At 38.6% G+C, this 20,257-nt stretch overlaps 3 protein-coding genes across 8 annotated transcripts in view; all 3 read left to right on the top strand.

Annotated features, from left to right (window-relative positions):
* Positions 1-4,028, top strand: part of farp2 (FERM, RhoGEF and pleckstrin domain protein 2) — a 45,052-nt gene extending 41,024 nt beyond the window's left edge. For 2 of the 4 annotated variants that reach the window (XM_008307345.3, XM_008307344.3), the window contains exons 25-27: positions 1,664-1,771; positions 3,320-3,471; positions 3,573-4,028. In XM_008307345.3, the coding sequence (XP_008305567.1) occupies positions 1,664-1,771; positions 3,320-3,471; positions 3,573-3,666 (354 nt within the window). In that variant the 3' untranslated portion in view covers positions 3,667-4,028. Of the gene's footprint in view, positions 1-215; positions 359-1,663; positions 1,772-3,319; positions 3,472-3,572 lie in introns of those variants that run through there. The other 2 variants (XM_008307347.3, XM_008307348.3) reach the window with 2 other exon arrangements.
* Positions 4,029-6,959: 2,931 nt separating this feature from the next.
* boka (BCL2 family apoptosis regulator BOK a) lies at positions 6,960-13,783 on the top strand. The gene is made up of 4 exons (XM_008307343.3): positions 6,960-7,517; positions 9,809-9,937; positions 12,257-12,420; positions 13,280-13,783. Exons 1-4 carry the CDS (start codon positions 7,304-7,306, stop codon positions 13,403-13,405), a joined length of 633 nt encoding a protein of 210 aa, XP_008305565.1. The 5' UTR covers positions 6,960-7,303; the 3' UTR covers positions 13,406-13,783.
* Positions 13,781-20,257, top strand: part of atg4b (autophagy related 4B, cysteine peptidase) — a 15,383-nt gene continuing 8,906 nt past the window's right edge. The window contains exons 1-4 of one of the 3 annotated variants that reach the window (XM_008307342.3): positions 13,781-15,450; positions 19,023-19,124; positions 19,733-19,804; positions 19,896-19,994. In XM_008307342.3, coding sequence (XP_008305564.1) covers positions 15,441-15,450; positions 19,023-19,124; positions 19,733-19,804; positions 19,896-19,994 — 283 coding nt within the window. In that variant the 5' untranslated portion in view covers positions 13,781-15,440. Of the gene's footprint in view, positions 15,451-16,959; positions 18,484-19,022; positions 19,125-19,732; positions 19,805-19,895; positions 19,995-20,257 lie in introns of those variants that run through there. The other 2 variants (XM_025054309.1, XM_017031228.2) reach the window with 2 other exon arrangements.

Below are 20,257 nucleotides of genomic sequence, written 5' to 3'. Positions count from 1 at the left end.
GGTCACCTGCAGAAATGCCGTGGTGTTCAACCCTTTACTTATTTTTCCCCCTCATCACACTAAACCTCTTTTGTCCCGACAGATTCGGAAACCGCCTTTTCACCTGTTCACCTTTTCGTTCTCTTCCTCACGGCACTAACACACTAACACTTTTTGCACAATTCCTTCTTTTCTTTCTTCCTCTTTTTTTTTTGTCTCTCTGCTCCCGCTCTCAGTCTATGGTACTTCACCCGCCGTCTCACCAGAGCTCCCTCCTCGCTATCTTCTTGGTCAGGCTCAAAGACCAAACACCATCACGCATGTTTGCTGGTACCGCAACCAGAACCTGTCTCTTGCAGATTACCTGCGCATGAACCAGGTACTGCAGTTACAGTCCAAAGCGGATTTATACATCTTAATTATTTGATTAAAAATTTTGTTCGAAAAGGGTTCGACAAAGGCGGTTTCACTGTATATATATGTATATGTATATATATGTATATGTATATATGTATATGTATATATATATGTATATATATATGTATAGTGAAACCGCCTATATATACAGTGAACCCTTTTCGAACAAAATTTTTAATCAAATAATATAATAATATATATATATATATACATATATATACATATATATATATATATACATATATACATATATATATACATATATATGTATATATGTGCAGATAAATAGTATATGTTTACATATACTTTATATGTACACATGTATAAGAACACATAGTATATATGTGTACATGTATGTATACATTTATGTATATATGTGTACATATATGTATATATATGTATATATGTGTATGTATTAGTATAGTAAATAGTATAAATATAGTATAAAAAAGATACAAATATGGCACTATGGTGCGTTTCGGTAATCTTAATTCTGACTGTATTCAAACAAGTGGTTGCTGTACAAATAATCCCATACGTAACTGCTTTTTTTGGAGAATTTTCAACACAAACCGAAATTGGATATTCGGTCTATAGTTGCATATGTTTATAGAATCTAGTTTAGGCAAGTAGGACAGAACTAAAAGCCTTCGTCCTTTTAATAAATAACTAATGCCTAACAGTTGTTGCAACAAGCACACACTAATATACAATTACCACTGATTATTTTAGATTCACCTCTGTGTTCTTGTGTGACTCCTCACATTGCAACAGCAGCATCTTTTCTACCCAAGATATTTAATGTAATAATGTAAAATTGCAAAAGAAAAATGTTAGTCAGTTCAAAAGCATCTACCGTATTTTCCGGACTATAAGTCACTTTGGATTATAAGTTGCACCAGCCAAAGGATGCAAAGAAGTGCGACTTAAAAAAGTAGCAGATACTGGTACACAAGCCTAGAGTGCCCTCTAGCGGCTGTCAGTGTGAAAATAACAAACATGTGAAATTATATATTTTAATATATAATTCGCAAAACCAGCCAAAGGATGAAAAAGTGCGACATATAGTCCAAAAAATACGGTAAATATTTTTTTCCACCTGCACACCCACAGTAATTGAACAGAAGGTAGAAGGCCTTTGATGGCACATACATGTGCAGCAACATATATGTAGAACAACTGCTCACACACTGACCATGGACCAGAGAGGTGAATAGGTCATTGACTTACCTATGTGTGTTTCCTGTTCTGCTCTTGTCATTTGCAGAACCAGCTCTCTGGGTACCTCCTGAGGAAGTTCAAGAACAGCAATGGCTGGCAGAAACTCTGGGTCGTCTTCACCAATTTCTGCCTGTTCTTCTACAAGACTCACCAGGTTTGTCAGGAATATGTTGATAATGGCTGCAGAACCTTTGAGGCTACGGAGTAGCCATTACATTTACTGTCTCTAATCTGACAACTTGGTTCATACTGATCACTGGCTGACTAGTCCCACAGTAGTCCCTCGCTATTTCGCGTTTCATCTTTTGCGGATTCGTGACTTGACGCAGGTTTTTGAAACTGTATATATAAAATGTACTGTACCCCGGATTTGGATCTGCAAGAGATGTCATAAGGGATGGGACGACGATATGGTTCGATCGGTCCAATTTCGCAACAAAATCGACGACGTCATGACAAGCCTACAAGCTACTCTTTGACTGGAAAAAGAAGCAGCGGAAGCATCTGCCGATCACAATGTCTTTGCAGCCTCGCAAAAAAGAGCCAGTTCCTGCTACTACTACGGATACACCTTCGGAAATCGTGGAAGAGGTGGCACCAAGAAATGGCACCACCCTCTGAAGAGACGTAAAATCAATCATCGTTTTACTGCGCATCAATATGGTGTCACTACTTCGCGGAAATTCAGTTCTCGCGGCAGGCCTTTCGAACCTATCTACCGCGATAAACTGTATTATGACTAAAATGCAGAGGTCACATTTTGTTGTGAGTGCAGTTGAGCGCTGTGTCACAATGACAAATAATATCATCCGATACCTTCTTTTCTCCTCCAGTATGTGCTGAAGTGACCCGTTTACTGCCTTTTGTTATGACTAAAATGCAGAGGTCACATTTTGTTGTGAGTGCAGTTGAGCGCTGTGTCACAATGACAAATAATATCATCCGATACCTTCTTTTCTCCTCCAGTATGTGCTGAAGTGACCTGTTTACTGCATTTTGTGCCAAGTTAAGTTAAGCAGTTGGGCTTAAGTATCGGAATCGGATGGGCTACCCTGAAATTCGATCAATATCGGATAAGTATCAGATTACACCATCCAGAGGTGGGCGGAGCGTGCAATTCATTACCGTTTAAAGCTATTTTGAGACCTCATAACCATATAATTTTGCATAAAGTAGTTTTTTTTGTACACATTTACTTCTTGTATTTTTCTTCTTGATTCATTTTTAAATCCTCAGGAACTTGATCTGTGACACAGAGTCAGTTCTGAGAATTCGACTCTCATTAAACCCCATACCGTACTTTAGCACTTTTTTTTCCATCCTTTGCCTTGGTGTGCGACTTATACTCAGGTGCGACTTATATATTAAAATATGTAATTTATGTAATTCACACGATTATTAATTTCACACTGAGAGCCACTAGAGGGCACTCTAGACTTGTGTACCAGTATCTGCTATTCCTGTACCACTGAAAATTTACATGTTCGCTATTTTCACACAGACAGCCGCTAGAGAGGCCTGGTGCAACTCGTACTCCGGGGCGACTTGTATTCCAGAAATGAGTGTGTGTAGTTATAGTGATTGAGTAAAAACGTAAGAAATTGAGTACAATTAAGAAAGTTGTTGAGGAGACCAACGTTGCTGAGCAAACATTTGTGGACAAGGCATTCACGTCATATTTTGCTTGTTATTGTTTTTCCAGGATGACTTTCCCCTGGCTAGTCTCCCCCTGCTGGGCTACTCTGTCAGCACACCTGAGGAGCCCGACCGCATTCACAAGGAGTACGTCTTTAAGTTGCAGTTCAAGTCCCACGTGTACTTCTTTCGAGCAGAGAGCGAGTACACCTTTGAAAGGTAACCGCAAGACTTTTTTTTTTTCCACCTTGTCTCATAGAATATATTTCACACACTTGTCACAAGTGTTTTTTTTGACGTCACCTGTCATCACTTCACAGATGGATGGAGGTTATAAAGAGCGCAGCCAGCACCGCCGGCCGGTTCAGCCTTGTTACTCCAAACGGAGGCGCTCTGGAGATGAACGGAAAATGACGGAAGCGCTGTTTCTGTGAAACACGTTACTGGCTGAGGCTGAGCCTCTGTGACATCACAGGAAGTCATTTGAGTCCTTTCATTTTTTCAAATTACCAGCAAAATACAAACAAGTGACGTTAGCTAATAAAGACTGGACGATGCTGCTCTAACTTATACCTTCTTTGCTTTCATGAAGGTCCGTGCGTTTGTTATCTCGATTGAGAGTATATACTGTAACTGATAACTTCGGCTGGACTCGTGCTTATGTAGCTCTATAATACTGCAATAAGTGTTACAAGGGGACCAAACAACACATTCGTTTTTAGGTACTCTTTCGAAGGATTCTGCCAATGTTTTTTTTTTTTTTTAAAATGGTGCGTTTTTTTTTTTTTTTTTTTTAAATGGTGCAGCTTTGTGCTGAAGAAAACTTACTCCAACGGTATGTAGATAAGTAGGGAACCGATCAGTGTGCTACTCTACTCTACTCACAGTAGCGTAGCCGGACGGGTGGGCGTGAGCGTATGTGAGAAGTGAGCAGAAAGTTGATGAAATGTTGTCAAAGAGTGCAAGAGTTGAAGTTGAAGGTATTGTTGAGATTCCTCACAAGTATTTGGGAGTTTAGACTACTCCTGGATCAAACAGACATTTCAGTCTCGGTTTTTAAGTGGGAGTTCAGGTCTATTGACGTGTAACGATATGAGGTACTAGCACTTGATACGCTGTGAACTGTGTAGATCCCCCCCAAGGGTCGTGAAGCAGCCTGTCGCTTGCTGACCAGCATTTACTGTAAGCCCATTAAAATAAAATATGGCTTTGATTCAATGCCGCCACAATACTACCCCTGCAGTATTTAAAGCAAAATAAAATATGGCTTTGATTCAATGCTGCAGTATAACCCCCGCCCCAATACTACCCCTGCAGTATTTAAAGTAAATTTAGAGTCAAAATCTCATTATTTTATCTCAACAACAGGCATGTTAATAAGTCCTGCCGGGGTGTTCGGCTTTTAATAATTGAAGTATGAATTTCGTTCTCTTCTCCCTGGAAGAACAGTCTGAGCAGACCGGCTGTTCTCTGGAGCAAAACCGGAGAAACAGGAAAATGTCACGTCTTTTACAAAGGAATTGTTGTTAAGAATGAGCTTTTGATCACTCCATTCGGTTAAAATAGAGGATAAAAAAAAAAAAGAACGGCCGCAAAAAGTGTCCACGTGCAGAGACAAGTTGAGTAAAAACTATATATAGGGTATTTAAAACAAAAGCTGAAGTCTAAGTGTCACCGAGTGTAAATGGCTTCCACAGACGGCTCTTTTGTGAATTTGTACTTTTGATTAGGTTTTCTCTCCTATTTGATGCTACTTTAACACTGAATACTGTCTTCATTCTGTGGCATTTTGCAAAACAAAAACAAAAACAAAAAAGGAAACATGGTGCTGTGGCATTATAACGCTTCCAGTATGTATTAATGCAATTAATGGCACGTAAGAGCTCCCTTGATTTATTAGACAAGTTAAAACTGATGTTTAGTACATGGGACTGATGACGTGTGTTAGTGTCCTACAGTACATGTGGCCATGGAAGACTGGAATTTTGTGTGCGTGTTTGTGTGTATGCGTGCGTGTTTGTGTGTTTGGTCCAGCCTGTGTTCACCTACAGCCTCTGCAGCGGTGATAAACAGTGGTAACATCTGATGCTCTGTGCGTCTGTCCGAGTGTGTGTTTGTATATGTGGCACAGTTCACATCAGGTTTGTTACTCCTATTTATTGTTTATCGTGTATTTCAGGGCTGTGCTCTTGAAGGCCCTTGTACTGTTATGTTTTATGGCTTAAACAAAAAAACCCCTTTTCAAATAAATGGTCAAGCACATTTGATGACACTTTGTGTTGCGAATTTAAGCAGTTTTATTATATCAATCAGAAGTATGATTAAATGTGTGTATCGGGGGGGGGGTCTTCGACTTACATCGGATTCCATTTTTTACAATGTGACATATTCCATCAAAAGTCCCTCACGTGCCCCCTGGCACCTCACCGCGTCCCCCCTAAAGGGCCTGCCCCACTATTTGAGAAGTACCTTAGTCTGAAATGTATTCATTCCATACATATATTGTTTTAATTGTGGTGCCCAATAAGTAGAATGGGATCTACCAGTAGATCTCAAAGGGAGTGCGGGTAGCTCCTGCAATTACCCATCCATCCATTTTCATCCGCTTATCCGTTACCGGGTCGCGGGGGCAGCGTAAAGGCTAGAATGCTAAAACGCTTTTAGCCTTCTCTAATGCCATCTGTAGGGACAATGTAGGGACATTGCAGGGAAAAGGCACAAGTATAATCACAATACAAACCAATTTTGGACAAGTTTGGTGGGCCGGATTACAAAGCTGAACGGGCCGCATCTGGGCCCCCGGGCCTTAGTTTGCCTGCTTTAGAATAAAAAAATGTCGGCAGGAAGTAAGGTCCACCATAGTCCTGTCAAACCTGAGAAAAATAAAGAGTCATGCTGTTACTAATACATATGCCCTGAACCGTCAAATAAGTGGTTGATTTGTCATTTATTGACAAATGACACTTTATAATCACCCAACAGATGTTTTCTGTTCTGGTAGACGGACATCTGTTCTTAAGTCGAAGACTCCTGTTTAATGTTAACAATTGGAAAAAAAAAAAACGCCATCTGAGGTCATTGTGAAACAATCATCGTGCGGAGGCGTTTTGACAGTGCTATTGAAATCAAAACATGACAGCGGTAATAAGGTCACACACTACCTGCGTCCACACCCTGATCCGCTGATTTCCTTGGAAGAAGTGAAATACTAGGGAAGCACCACCCTTCACAATGTTCAAGCATGCCTGAGGAATGCCCTACTTGGTTTTTGACTGTTGTCGACTGTTAACATGAGGTGAAGCCCAGGTTTATGTCTGATTTTTAAACCTCACTTTGAGGTTAAAAGGGCGGTTACAAAATGGTGGATAGTAGTTTTCCCAAAATGAAGCTATACTCAAGTTTATCATTAGTTGGGTCCAAAAATAGTATCGGAAGTATCAAAGTAACTGCAGCCTCCTACAGCTGTATCTAATGTCTGGGTACTGTAGTTTTTCGATTTTTTTTGCAGTAATTAAACCTGATAAAAAAAACAGCTAATATTAATGTAATAAAAGAAACCTGATACGTGTGTGTGTGTGTGTGTGTGTGTGTAAATTCAAAGGGTAAATCCAGGCAATTCATTGCGTGTGCGTGTTGCGGTGGTGGGCGTTCCCTGTGATGTTGCTCCCGCCCAAAATTTGGACGCCACAATAAGTGTCCTTAGAAGGAATGTCTGTCAGACTGACAGTGAAACAGTGAGCAGGGCTGTTACGGACCAACATGAAAACACACAGGACAGGACAGGACATACCGTCTGCCATTAGAACCGGGGGGAACGCTGAGGCGCAGTGAGAGTTGTTGAAGTTCTGATAACTATGTTTCTTCAGCCTCTGCTTCACAGAACTATGTGCACGTATCCATCCTCGCCTGCGTAAGTGTCTATATTTCCTCCGCCCGTGCCGCCGGTGGAACGCAGCGGTGGTGGTGGTGATATCTTGGAGCCCCGGTCGAGCTGGGAGGCTACTGCGGGCGCTGGAATTGAGCTTTGCGCTCTGCGGCGGATGAGCCCGGCATGGAGATGTTGCGCCGCTCCTCTGTGTTTGCGGCTGAAGTGTTCGACCGCTCGCCCACCGACAAGGAGCTGGTGTCCCAGGCGAAAGCTCTGTGCCGAGACTACATCAACTCAAGGCTGAATCGTGTCGGTATGGGCTGGACTAGCCCTGAACACGGACTAGCTTCATCCTCAGGGACAATGAGAGAGATTTCATCGGTTTTGCTGTGGTTAGGTACGTTATTATGTTTTTTTTTATTTATTTTTTTATGATAAAGCCAAACTGAGAGATAAAAACATAAAAATTAGAAAATAAATCATCAATGGTTATTGATATTTGATAGTATCGAAAAGGGGGAAAGTAGTAGGTCTCAAAGGGCATCTACTCCAGGAACTCCCGCACTCTTTTGGTTTTCAGAGCTGGTATTCAAATGACTTTGGTCATTTGAATACCATTGAATACCACTAAAGTGATCTCCCTACGTTGAAAATGTTATTTGATATTTTCCAATATAAACTGAACATATTTTAGATATTGGCCACTAATGAAATACATATATCTGTATGGAACAATATGATGCAGTTCTTATGGTATATAGTCACCATTACACACTATAGAATTATATTTATATATTATTTTCTCTCGTCTGGTTGTTAAGATGGTGACCTGGAATAGATGACTTGAGAACTTTTCACAGGCTCAACTCAACAGAGTTTTGGTCTTTTTTTTTATCTGTTTTTTTGGGAGTTCCACCTCTCCAGCAGTGGCTATTTAGAGACAGAAAACTACCCTTGATACTTCCACAAAGTACTACTACTTGTACTTGTTTTGTAACTGAACACCATTCGCTGAACTGTTCCTGGATCCTGGTTGTAGTTGTGGTAGTGTAAACACAACTGTTTCTCGCAGTGGCAAATTCTATGTACTATAAAGTGCGTATCCACATTACGCGTGTTCCTGTAAAATAGAGCAGTTACAGTTGGTGAGGTTGGGACTTTAGTTCAAAACCTAATCTGAATACCCTAAAAAGGAGCAAAAATAATGGTAGCGTGGGAAGGGTCCTCCCTGCACTTACCAAAGCTCCAATGTTCCCTGGCCCTTTCCCAGCCTTGATTGTATCATGCGATTTTAATGACATAATTATAGGGAATTCTTACATAAAAACAACAGGACATGTTTTTTCTCTGACACATTTTCCTGCTTGGGGGTTTGGCCAATGTAAAAACAGTGTGAATATCTCGAACTGAAGAGCTGTTGTGGAGTGTCAATCAATGACTTTTGGACCTTGTTCCCTGTTTAATGACTTGTAAAAAGAAAGTATATATATCTCATAAATTCCTTTCAGTGAGTGCGCGTTACGTTCTGTTGCAGAGCTTCGTTTAAAAAAAAAATATATATTTTATGACGTATTTGTGTAGTATGGTAGTATGTACCATACTACGGAGACGTAACTAAATATTGAATCCTGGAAGCCCAAATCCTGCTAATACTTTTATACTTCTATTCTAGTCATGTGAGCCAAATGTTAGTGCATGTGAGGTGGGTGGGTAGCTGACCTGAGGACCAGTCCGTGCACGTGGCTCCTGTGGATGATTTGCAGTTTATATTGTCGATATGACAAAGTGAATTCATACTTATTCAATTGATGAATACGTATGAACCGTTTTTTTTTATTTCAAATGCGACTCGTGCAGGTTCCATTCGAGTTTGAAGTTCAGTACTCAAGTATTATATATATTGATAATTATATTGTTATTTTTGTATTACAAAAATGTTTATATGTTAAATCCGCGCATTTATTTCACGTTCAACAACAAATATGCTGAATTTTTAAATGACCCATCCTCGCTGTAGGAGCTACTGCATTAAAAACCAAAAACGCTTAAACACATCCTCGCTGTAGGAGCTACTGCATTAGAACCAAAAACGCTTAAACAGATTTCATGTACCGATAAAAATGACTGTGGCTGTCATTTCGTGAAAACATATATATATATATATACTGTATATATATACATATATATACATATATACATATATATACATATATACATATATATACATATATATACATATATATACATATATATATATATGTATACATATATATATATATATATATATACCAGAGTTGCAGAAAAACCCCATTACTAATCTATTGTAAAAAGTCATACAGGAAGATTTCCCCCAGACTGTGTGTTATTAATCATATTCCAACATGTGGCCTTCACCTTTAATTTGCAATTTCCTCATACTGCATTGTAGTACATTTCTAACCAGCTTGTTGTGATTTATTTGTATTTTCTTCACCTGTTGTATGTTCTGTTGTCACATACTGGGCTTTTGCACTTCAGAATACTAATTTCTCTTGTATTATTTTGTGCCAAACCTCTCGATATGCTAATGTTAGTAGGCTTAATAATAATAATACGATTTTGCAATGTTGTTTATGTAGCGTCGTTGGATGGGATGCACCGATCAATCGTTTTTCTATACCCAATGTAATGATTTCTCTTTGGGTCCAGGCGATGAGCTGGAATACCTCCGACCCAATGTTTATCGTAACGTAGCGCGGCAGCTAAATATCACTGTTGCCTCGGAGAGTGTGGTCTCTGACGCCTTCCTGGCTGTGGCGGCTGACATTTTCTCTACAGGTGAGTCTTCTTTTGGTACACGTTACATGACACAGGCCAGAATGTATTACAAGCTCAAACTGATACTTGATGGCAAAAGATTTTGTCCATATAGGGAAGTTCACTCATAGGTTACCAGAATTCAAAGAGCTACAGTCAGATGCACTACCGAGGCCTGAAGTTTTTTTTTATTAGTTTTCCCGTTCTCTTCAGTGACTAACCGGATCCCTAAATTACAAGGTATTTCGATCTTGGATTACATGTAAACACATGTTCAGCGAGTCTTACTACTGGTGCTCCAGTCCTAGAAAGGGAACCCATGGAAAAACTCTGAGTCCATATTAGGCCAACATGATTGTAACAGACAGTTTGGAGCCCACCCAAGTGAGTTCACCCATAAATCTCTGCTGGCTTAGTCCCCGGGGAATGTTACAAAACAGTGCTGCGGAGTATAGAGGTAGCAGGATAAATTATTGTTATTCAGCATGAACATTTTTTTTACCGTAATTTCCGGACTATTGAGCGCACCTGAATATAAGCCGCACCCACTAAATTTAAAAAGAAAAAAAATAATTGTACATACATAGGTCGCACTTCTCTATCTAAGTCGCAGGTGTTGCACAGAAATTAGTTTTTATCACTTTTAATTAAATATATGCTTTTTTTCGAACAGTGACGAACGTTAGCTCTTTCGTGTTTGAAATGCACAGGGAAGACTTGATCTGCTCTAGGGCTGAAGCTAACATTAGCTCAGGGGCTAACTCCCTTCACTTTGTGCTTGTCCGCAGCAGAGGTAAACAGAAACAGGGATAAATCAATAATAAGGGTTATTCAATAATAACCCAAATCAACTTACAGTTTATAAAGCAAAAAGACGCATTCGAGGAAGTTGAAAGCAAAATGTGCGTTAAAATGCAATCTTCTGGCGGGGCACCTATCTATCTTTATCTTTAATTTTTTTTACATTTAAAAACATCTCCATACTTCTTGCTACAGCTAACACAGATAAGACAGTCTTTTTTTCTGTATAGTGGCTCCACCATGTAGCCGAAAGCTGTTTTGTAACTGGTGGCCCAAACAGGAGGCTTCTTCCCATCTGCTATATGTATTTACATTATTCTCATCCGTGTTATATATTTACCAGGTGAACAATGATTAAAAAAAAGATTACGTATTCTATTCTGTATTCTAATCAAAAGAAAACGCCACTCCACTATACCCTAAGGCTGGTGTTACTTGTCCCTGGAGCGCGCTACTTTCCATTCCTTAAAATCAACTTCATCTCTTGTTGGGTTCTACATGTATCAGTTGCAGTAAGTAGTAATAAGTAATAATTGCATTGTTTAGCTGTGTAAGTATGACTTTGTTAAATTCATGTTAGTTCATTTTTTGCTGGACCAATAATATATAAGTATATAAGTATAAGTTCATATTAAATAATATTGATCTATCAATGGACCACATATTGACACAGAGAACTGACTCTCACACCCAAAAATAATAATAATGGGAATGTTCATTAGACTAATTATCAGTCTGCATAGGTTTGGTCTGTAGAATAATACTAATGTAGCAAGAGAAAAAAAAAACCCTTAGATGCCAACTTTACAGAGTAAAGCAGTCGTGTCAGTTTGTCTGAGTCACAATGAAAACCAGTGACCTTCTCACTGTGATGAACGGCAGTCGCCACTCATCTACTGTTTGCTCCTCTTAAACATTCGGCCTGTGAAGGAGCCAGTCAAAACTGACTGTGGTAAAATCGGAAGTCCTGAGCAGCAGCAGATTATGACCACAAACTTGTCATGTCAGTTCTGTCGCAGATACTGTCAATTCGGCATACGTCAGACTTTGCAAAGAAACGGGCAGCGAACAAGATCCGGAAGGAAGAGAAAGAAAGACATTTTTGCAAGGAAACTGTGTTAAAGCTTGATTTTTTTTTTTTTTTTTTGTTTCCTGGATGAAGCTGAAGTTTGGTAAATACTAGACGTACCTCAAACACAGTGAAAACGGCCCGAAGCTTTCACTCTAAATTGCGTGGGGATAGAATTACTGAACACAAACACCAAGTTGGAAAAATTATAGGCTTACAAATAAGCTGTGGTCTACGGACCGCTTGGATCTGTTTGATTTTCCTTCCTTCTTTCTTTGGGTTGAATAGGCATTCATGCCTGATTCCCTGGCTGTGGTTTTGTGGTTACTTGATCAGACTTTGAAGTACTTTGGTGAGAGACATTTTTCCGTCCTAAAATCTACCTTTATGCAGCGTCAGGATCGTGGTTAAACACAAGGATTTTGTTTAGTTTGTTTGCAGATGTCTGATTCTGTGCGTGTCATTTTCAGGTATAACATGGGGAAAGGTGGTGTCCTTGTACGCAGTGGCGGGGGCCTTGGCAGTGGATTGTGTTCGCCATGGTCATCCTTCAATCGTCCATACCATTGTGGACTGCATGGGAGAGTTTGTCCGCAAGAGTCTGACCTCCTGGTTAAAAAAAAGAGGCGGCTGGGTGAGAGACCTTTTTTTTTCCCCTCTTGTTTCCTCTGTTTGATTTGTGTGACTGTTTGTTGTGAGTCTTATATGTGGGTTGACAGCAGGGGGGGGAAATAAGTTCCTAACTGACTTTTTTTGCAATTCTGAAATACAATTTAGGTTAGCTGCATCCACATGTTTATGTTTAAATAGTTATTGCTAAATGTAACTGGTAACTTACATTGTATACCTTAAGTATAGCTATGTCCGATATTAACTTTTTGCCCATGTTGTCCAAACGCTTAATTTCCGATCCGATATCAACCGATACCGATATATGAATTTAAGTGTTGCCTGCTCACATAGGTGATGGCTTAAAACAGTGTTTCTCTATTATTTTCTGCCCCCTAGGGGACAGAATTCAAATACTATTGAGCGCCTGGTAATATTTATTTATCTGTACAAACCACATGAACAAAACATGATGAACGATAAACGAGCCTCTAGTCATTAGATGGCAGCATTGTAGCTTGTTTTATTGATTTTATTTTTTTTTTATTTATTTATTTTTTACTGATATTGTTTTGATAATCAGGGGATTGTATGCAGAATGCTGATGCCAGCATTCTGCATAGATGCGTATTTCGAAATACTCGTATGTCGAGACGCTTGTACCTTGTGGTTTCCCTGTATACAATTATAATTGAATTATAATTATATCATATATTTATTATATATTATAAGTTAGTCCTATTATCATCTAGATGTAACAGAACTATAAACATGCGCTTTAATCAAACCATACAAATATGAAAATCAATGGGATTGCCTAAATCACAGTGGTAAACATTTGGTAAGTTGAATGTGCAAATCTTCTGTTCCCTTCCCCGTCACAGATGGATGTCACTAAGTGTGTGGTCAATACTGACCCCAGATTCAGCTCTCACTGGTTGGTGATGGCTGCCTGTACCTTTGGACATTATGTGAAGACCATTGTGTTGTACCTGCTCAGGGAGAAGTGACAGAATTGGACCTAGACTGCACACTACACCACCATCACAAAAGCCTCTGCACTGAAGACTCCACTGCTATGGATAAGGTTTAAACCTGTTTGCACTTCAGGTTTCAGTAGTGACCACATGTATCCTTTAGACAACCCTTGTTTCCTCTATTTATTATTGGAGATTATTCTCTATATTTCAGCACATGCCACATGAATGTACAAATAACACCCATTTCCAATGTTCTTTCCAGTAAGAGCAGACATTTTCGTGGCCTCTCTTTGAGGAGAACATGGTTCGCAAAAGAAACTGATAAAACCTTAAGCTTCTAATTCAGTTGACTTTTCAACTGAACACAAGCCAACATAATGCCACATGTGAAATTGCAGCCTTCTAATTCGTACTTTTCAACTGAACACAAGCCAACATGTGAAATTGCAGCCTTCTAATTCTTACTGTAGATTTTGCATTTTATACAATTCAGGAAATAAATGAACAGCCAGTTGTCAGAAAAAAAACGTTTCTATAACATAGATAAGTGATATAAAAATCACGTGAACCTTCTGTAACGTATAAATCTTAGCTTTGGGGTTTTGAAAAGCAGTTGTATGTACAGTACGTGGTACTAATGTGTAGTGTGATGCATCATTTATCAGGTTGATAAAAACCACATGCAGTATTTCTTGCGTTTTACTGGTAGATGTACAGTAAGTCGTGACAAGTGGACACCTGAACTAGTATTGCACACTGATTTACATGTACTGTGACTGTGTTGTTTGGTTGTACTATTTGAGGCAGGAGTGCATCGCTACAGTATGCTTTCCCGTGAGATTGAGCACTTTGGTAAGAGTTTGTTTGTACAGGTTGTATTTAATAATTATTTTTTCTTTTCACGTTGCATGCATAGACTGCGTAAACAAAACAATGATTAAATCTGTACATATTAGCATAAACGTTTGTACCTTTGTAACAGTCAGGTGTGTGATTTGAGTCAGTGATGGCTGTGGATAATAGACAGTTGGTTGATGCAGTTAGGTTAAAATAGTTAATTACAAATTACACACAGAGAATAAAATTAAAACAATTAAAAACAACATAAAATAACTATTTTTATAATAATAAAAATGTTATTTATTCACCTTTTTTACCTTCCGAACTGACAAATGTATCTCTGCAAACAAAAGTAAATAACGGCAGGCAAATAAGACAACATAAAAGTAACACCTTGTCGGTTAGTAAGAAACTAGTCGAAACTTGTCGACTTGTATTACTTGACCGCGTGAGGGCGCCCCTGAGTCACTGAGCGAGCATACGACACAGCTTATTACAATAGAGGCAAGTAGCGTCGTCTACTATTCACAGATTGCGTTACAAGCGTTACCAACATTTCCAGTCTCGTCTCATTAAATTGACCTATATTTTATAGGTTCACCCGTCTGTAGATATTTAAATTATTGTCTGTCTCTGGTATCGACGTTCGGATAAACTTATTATTATTATTATTATTGTTAATAATAATAATAACTTAAGCGTAAGATAGTTGTTCCACGTATTCATCGTGTCGTAAGAGCCACCGTTTTGATGACGTCACAAATATGTGGAATCCTGGGAAGTGAAGTTGTTATATGGCTGAGTTAACTGAGAGAGGCGTTCATGGTCCTACCAGTCTTGAGTTATTGTGTTTGAAGTTAAACCTAAAACTAAGCCACTTTAGACACTACAATAAAAAAGTAATACAACATAACAGACAGATATGTGTTCATAAGATTAAAATATGTAATTGTAATTAACAAGATTTCTAACCGTTTTTGAAATTAAACTATTTAATAGCACTGACTTACTTGCCCTGTCAATGTAAACAACGTTGAATATAGGGTTGAGTCAACGCAGATGGTCAAGAGGAATAACTCCCCCGAATGTAATTACCACATCTTATTGGATAATGTAGGAAAAAGACCCTCCTCTTTTGTAATTTCTCTGCGACGTCTTGTTCCTATTGGTGAAGTTAGGTCGGCGAGCACAAAACAACAAGCAAGGTAGGGTGAGGACCGTCGTGATGGATGCAGGTAGGCGAGTCATATTAGCTAAAGTATCATTATTGTTTTTCTGTTACTTAACAGTCTTACCCATTCACAAAAAATAATAACGTTGTAGTTTTGTAGCTTGACGTAAATCTTTATGGTTCGTCATGGTGGAGTTTTCTAGTTTTTGATAGCCTCGGTGACGTTAGCCTGCTAAAGCGATGGCTGCAGTTAGCTGTAAGCTAAGGCTATTTACATGTTATTGGTAAACCTGGTGACTTTCTGACGTTGTCAGTAGACAGTATAGATCTGTTGCTTCCCATTATGTTTCCAGGCTAAAATTAATGTGAAAGGGTAAATGTAGTTGGCGTCTGCTCCTCTTGGTTCTACTGTTTTAAGGCTACACGTAATATCTATATCTCTCAAAGAAGATAACTTGAGTGAGATGCCTTGTCACAGTCACATGCATCAAGCTGTGGTAATGTTTTGTTATTGCTGTTAGCTTTTTGGATTCACGCACACAGGTTAAGAGACTTAAAGACAAACGTTGGAAATGTGGTTTGTGCTGACGCTTTACAATGAGGTCACGAGTTCAAAACTTAATTCGACCTGGCACAGACTGAGAGACTCTTCGTGATTCATGAGTTTACATGATTTCCTCATGTTTGTTGGGTGCTCTTCAGCTAACAGCGGTGGTAACCCGGTATATGTTGCCCTGCGAGCGACAGCGTCCTGCCAATTGTCAGTTTATTTGCTCTGTAGCGTTGATCAGAAGAAATAATATTCGGACTCCTATTTGCCAATTGAATACAGCAAAAATCGTAACAGGAATGAAACATCTGAGCCAACAAACCATTAAAGTAGACTGGCTGGCTGGCTGGCTGGCCAAGTACAGCCCAAGTTCACATTCGGGGGCTGTGTTGAATGGTGCGCCGCCACTACCGTTTGTCTTCTTTAGATTTAAAAGTCAATTCTGCATCTATTTACGGTTACGCCACCTATTTTTTTTTTTTTTTTTGCTGGTAAACATTTTCACAGTAATGCGACCTAATCACTTGCAAAACAAGTGAGAAAGAACAACTGTAGGGTAGCGTCCTGTCTGATGAATACAGGGCAAATATGCTGCCACCTTAGTCACCATGCAATACAAGGGGGATTCATTTCCCATGACTCAGCCGTATTTTAAAAAGTACAAAATGGCAGTGCCATGTAATACACAACCATTTTACAGACACACCATTTAACGCCACTACAATTATTATGTAAATAACTTCCAAAAAAACACCAGATACATACCTATATAAATACATGTTTGCCCAAAAAATGATGAGATGTGCTCACTGGAGACCAGGTAAAGTGAGGTGGGTTACTTTAATAATATCTCCCACCTTGCTTTGCTATTCAGTCCACATATTTTATGAACTTGGTGTTTCTAACAAGGAACTCCAATTATTCAGTCCACATATTTTATGAACTTGATTCTACTTGTTTCTAACAAGGAACTCCAAGAAATTATCTACAACCTTTTACACACTGTAACTCCTATTATCCTGTAACGTTGATACAAATCATATTAGATATATTAAATAAAAACAATGAGGTTTGTCTTCTGCATTCAACCCATCCATATACAGAAGCAGTAGGTGACACTTGCTTCACGTGAGGTCAGGGGGATTTTTGGTTATTTGTTCATCACACTATAGTCCTTGTTTTAACCATTTGCCAGTTGCAGCTTGATAATGCCTGCTTAGAAAAAATAATTTTATAGGCAACTGACAAGTTGTAAGTACCTCTCTATCTTACCATCTACGATCAACAAGTCAAACAGATGACTGAATTTGTTTATCTTGGCCACAAGGTTCTTCTTCTATAAATGATGGTATGGATGAGTTTTAGAAATCATAATCATAGACTTAAGTCCTCAAATTATGTGGCACAAGGAACACAACCTGACAAAGATGTTGGTAGTGTTACGTGATCCATTTTGTGACCATATGAGGAGGAGGTATTAAACTGCATAGAGAGAACAGATGTCTCATTGTTCCTATTGAGTACTGTTCACATTTATTGCTTAGAACTTACTATTTCAGACATGTAGTGCTCCCTTTACACATGTAAATAAGAATTTTTCAGCGTTACAGCCAACGTATTGTAAGTCCATATTGTGGAGTTGCAGTTGTCCCCAAGATTTGGCATTTAATGACACTGATTTAAATGTAATAGTGAAATACTTCATAAGTCCACAGATGTATCATATTTGTAAACTTTGTACAGTTGTGTCATCAAAGTGAATCTTTGCTGGCCCAGTGTGAAGTAGTAGTACCAATACGATATGGATAGTTTTTTATGTTGGGTTTTACATAAATATGCAGTGAACTGGGAGGCAATATGCTATATAGCTGAAGAAAAAGAATAGGTTTAAAGAAAAAAAGCGTGATCTGCAAGCTCAAGCAAAACCACAGTAGGGTCACCCAGCAAGAAAATGCATACCCCTGGTTTTAATTTTCTTCTCATTAATAGAAGGCTATTTCAATCAAAATGCAAAGCCACCTTTCTGTATGGAAATGCTACGGTAGATCCTGACCTCTGCTATAGCGCAGCTACATACATTCCACCTCTAGTAGATGAATTTGTTAAACCGCTTTATTCAATTATTGTCCATCCAACTAGTAACAAAAGTTTTATAAAGTTCTTAAAAGAGTTCTTTGATGTGCTCCAAATGAAGGACATCATAGGAAAGTGAGGTCATGGCTTAGTGTAGACGTCAATAAGAGCGTGAGGCACAGTGAACAAAAATGTACAGTAATGTTTGAAATTAGCATGAATGACAACAGTCCTGCTACCCCGTAGTACCACCATACTGACACATAAATCGTTAAAAATGACTCTCACCTGAGCTGAAGGGCAAAGTAATCAGAGTAACTAGCTAACTGGAAACAAGCCGGGCCTGACCTACCCTTGCAGGATTACCTGAATGCATCACGTGCATCATGTTGAAAAACCCAAAGCACCTGATGATGCCAGGACACATCAGTGATGACATGTCCAAGGGCATCAGTCGATGTATTTTCACTGCATGTACTTACTTTAACTACTTTTTAGCCTTTGCAAAAATGTTTTTGTGATACCCTTTGTAAAGATTTTAACATGTGCAAAATTCACATTTTGAGCTCCACTGCAAAAAACATACCTTTTTATTATTTGAAGCAAAAGTAATCTTGTCCCCATTAAAGTGGTACCAATTTGAAACTATACACTATATATATATATACTATATTATATTATTCCAAAGCACTTTGTGTTATTTTCACTTGTTTACTTGCATTGAAATCGAGGCATTAGGTTAAACGCAAGAAGCATGGATTTATAATGTCGGGTATTGTTTATGTTGATGAATTTTTAACCACCTTACTGGAAATGCCTACACTTCTACACAAACAACTAATGGATACTCCATCTTAACTTGATAGCAAATAGCATCAGGTATAACAGCTTGGATCAGGTTACAACTGATCATATTCTGCTGTGGGGGAAAAAAAAACCTAAAGTAATGTGCGAGAATAGCTGGAATGATAAAGATTTCACTTATCCTCAGTACTGTATGGCTTCTCTTTCAGCCACCTTAACATATGACACACTTCGCTTTGGAGAATTTGAAGATTTTCCTGAGACCTCAGAGCCAGTGTGGATCTTAGGCAAAGAATACAATGCACTCACAGGTAAGAAGGAAAAGTTATACATTTTACTTACCTGAAGGTTCAATGGGTTTTTGAACCTTCAGGTGGCTTAACATACAGTACACTTAAAAGGTTGGTCTACATCAGGGGTGTCAAACATACGGCTCATGGGCCAAAATCGGCCCGATGTGGGGTTCAATCTAGCCCAGTAGATGAATTTCGAACGTGAGAAAATGCACGCATACTTCGTGTTCATGATGTTTTGTCAAGTTATATTTCCTCAAATATTAATAATTAATCATAAATGTGTACTTATTTGCATGAAAACAAAAGACAAACAAATGGTCTATTGTTATTCATAGGTAATTATGTTATGATTGTACTGGTCTGGCCCACTTCTACATTTAATCAGGATGAATGTGGCCGCTGAACCAAAATGAGTTTGACACCCCGATCTAGATGATGTTTGCCGAGTTTTTTTTTTTTAGCAAATGGATAACGTCTGTTTACCTGAGTGACTAACTTGTTCGCTATCAATTTAAGTGTGTGCTCGCCTTGAACTGTCCCTTTAAGTACGTCACCGTTATTGTGGTCATACAACATGACAACTCTTCTGTATTGTATCATCGATGTTTGTTCTTTTTGTCCAGAAAAAGATGACATTTTGTCAGATGTCACTTCAAGACTATGGTTCACATACAGAAAAAACTTCCCCCCAATTGGTAATTAGTAGCAACACTGACGCAAACATATTGATTATTTTCACCGGTACTTAACAAAGAGCTGTATGACAGGCTTGTTGATGTGTTACAGGAGGAACGGGACCAACGTCAGACACAGGATGGGGTTGTATGTTACGATGCGGACAGATGATCCTCGGTGAAGCCTTGTTGTGTCGACATTTAGGCAGAGGTATATCCTACAGTGTACAGACGTTAGAATGTAATTACTAACATTTTATTGCTGTTTTCTTATATGTAGAACCCACATTTAAAAATAGTAAAAAAAAGTCTATATCTATTTAAACACAGACGTATACAGTATATACACACACACAAATATATATGTATGTATATGTGTATATGTATGTATGTATATGTATGTATATGTGTATGTATATATATGTATATATGTATATATATGTATATATATGTATGTATACGTATATGTGTATA

This window comes from Cynoglossus semilaevis, chromosome 2, assembly GCF_000523025.1.
Source record: "Cynoglossus semilaevis isolate Cse_v1.0 chromosome 2, Cse_v1.0, whole genome shotgun sequence".
NCBI classification, from domain to species: domain Eukaryota; kingdom Metazoa; phylum Chordata; class Actinopteri; order Pleuronectiformes; family Cynoglossidae; genus Cynoglossus; species Cynoglossus semilaevis.
This window is presented reverse-complemented; position numbering and strand designations above follow the sequence as displayed.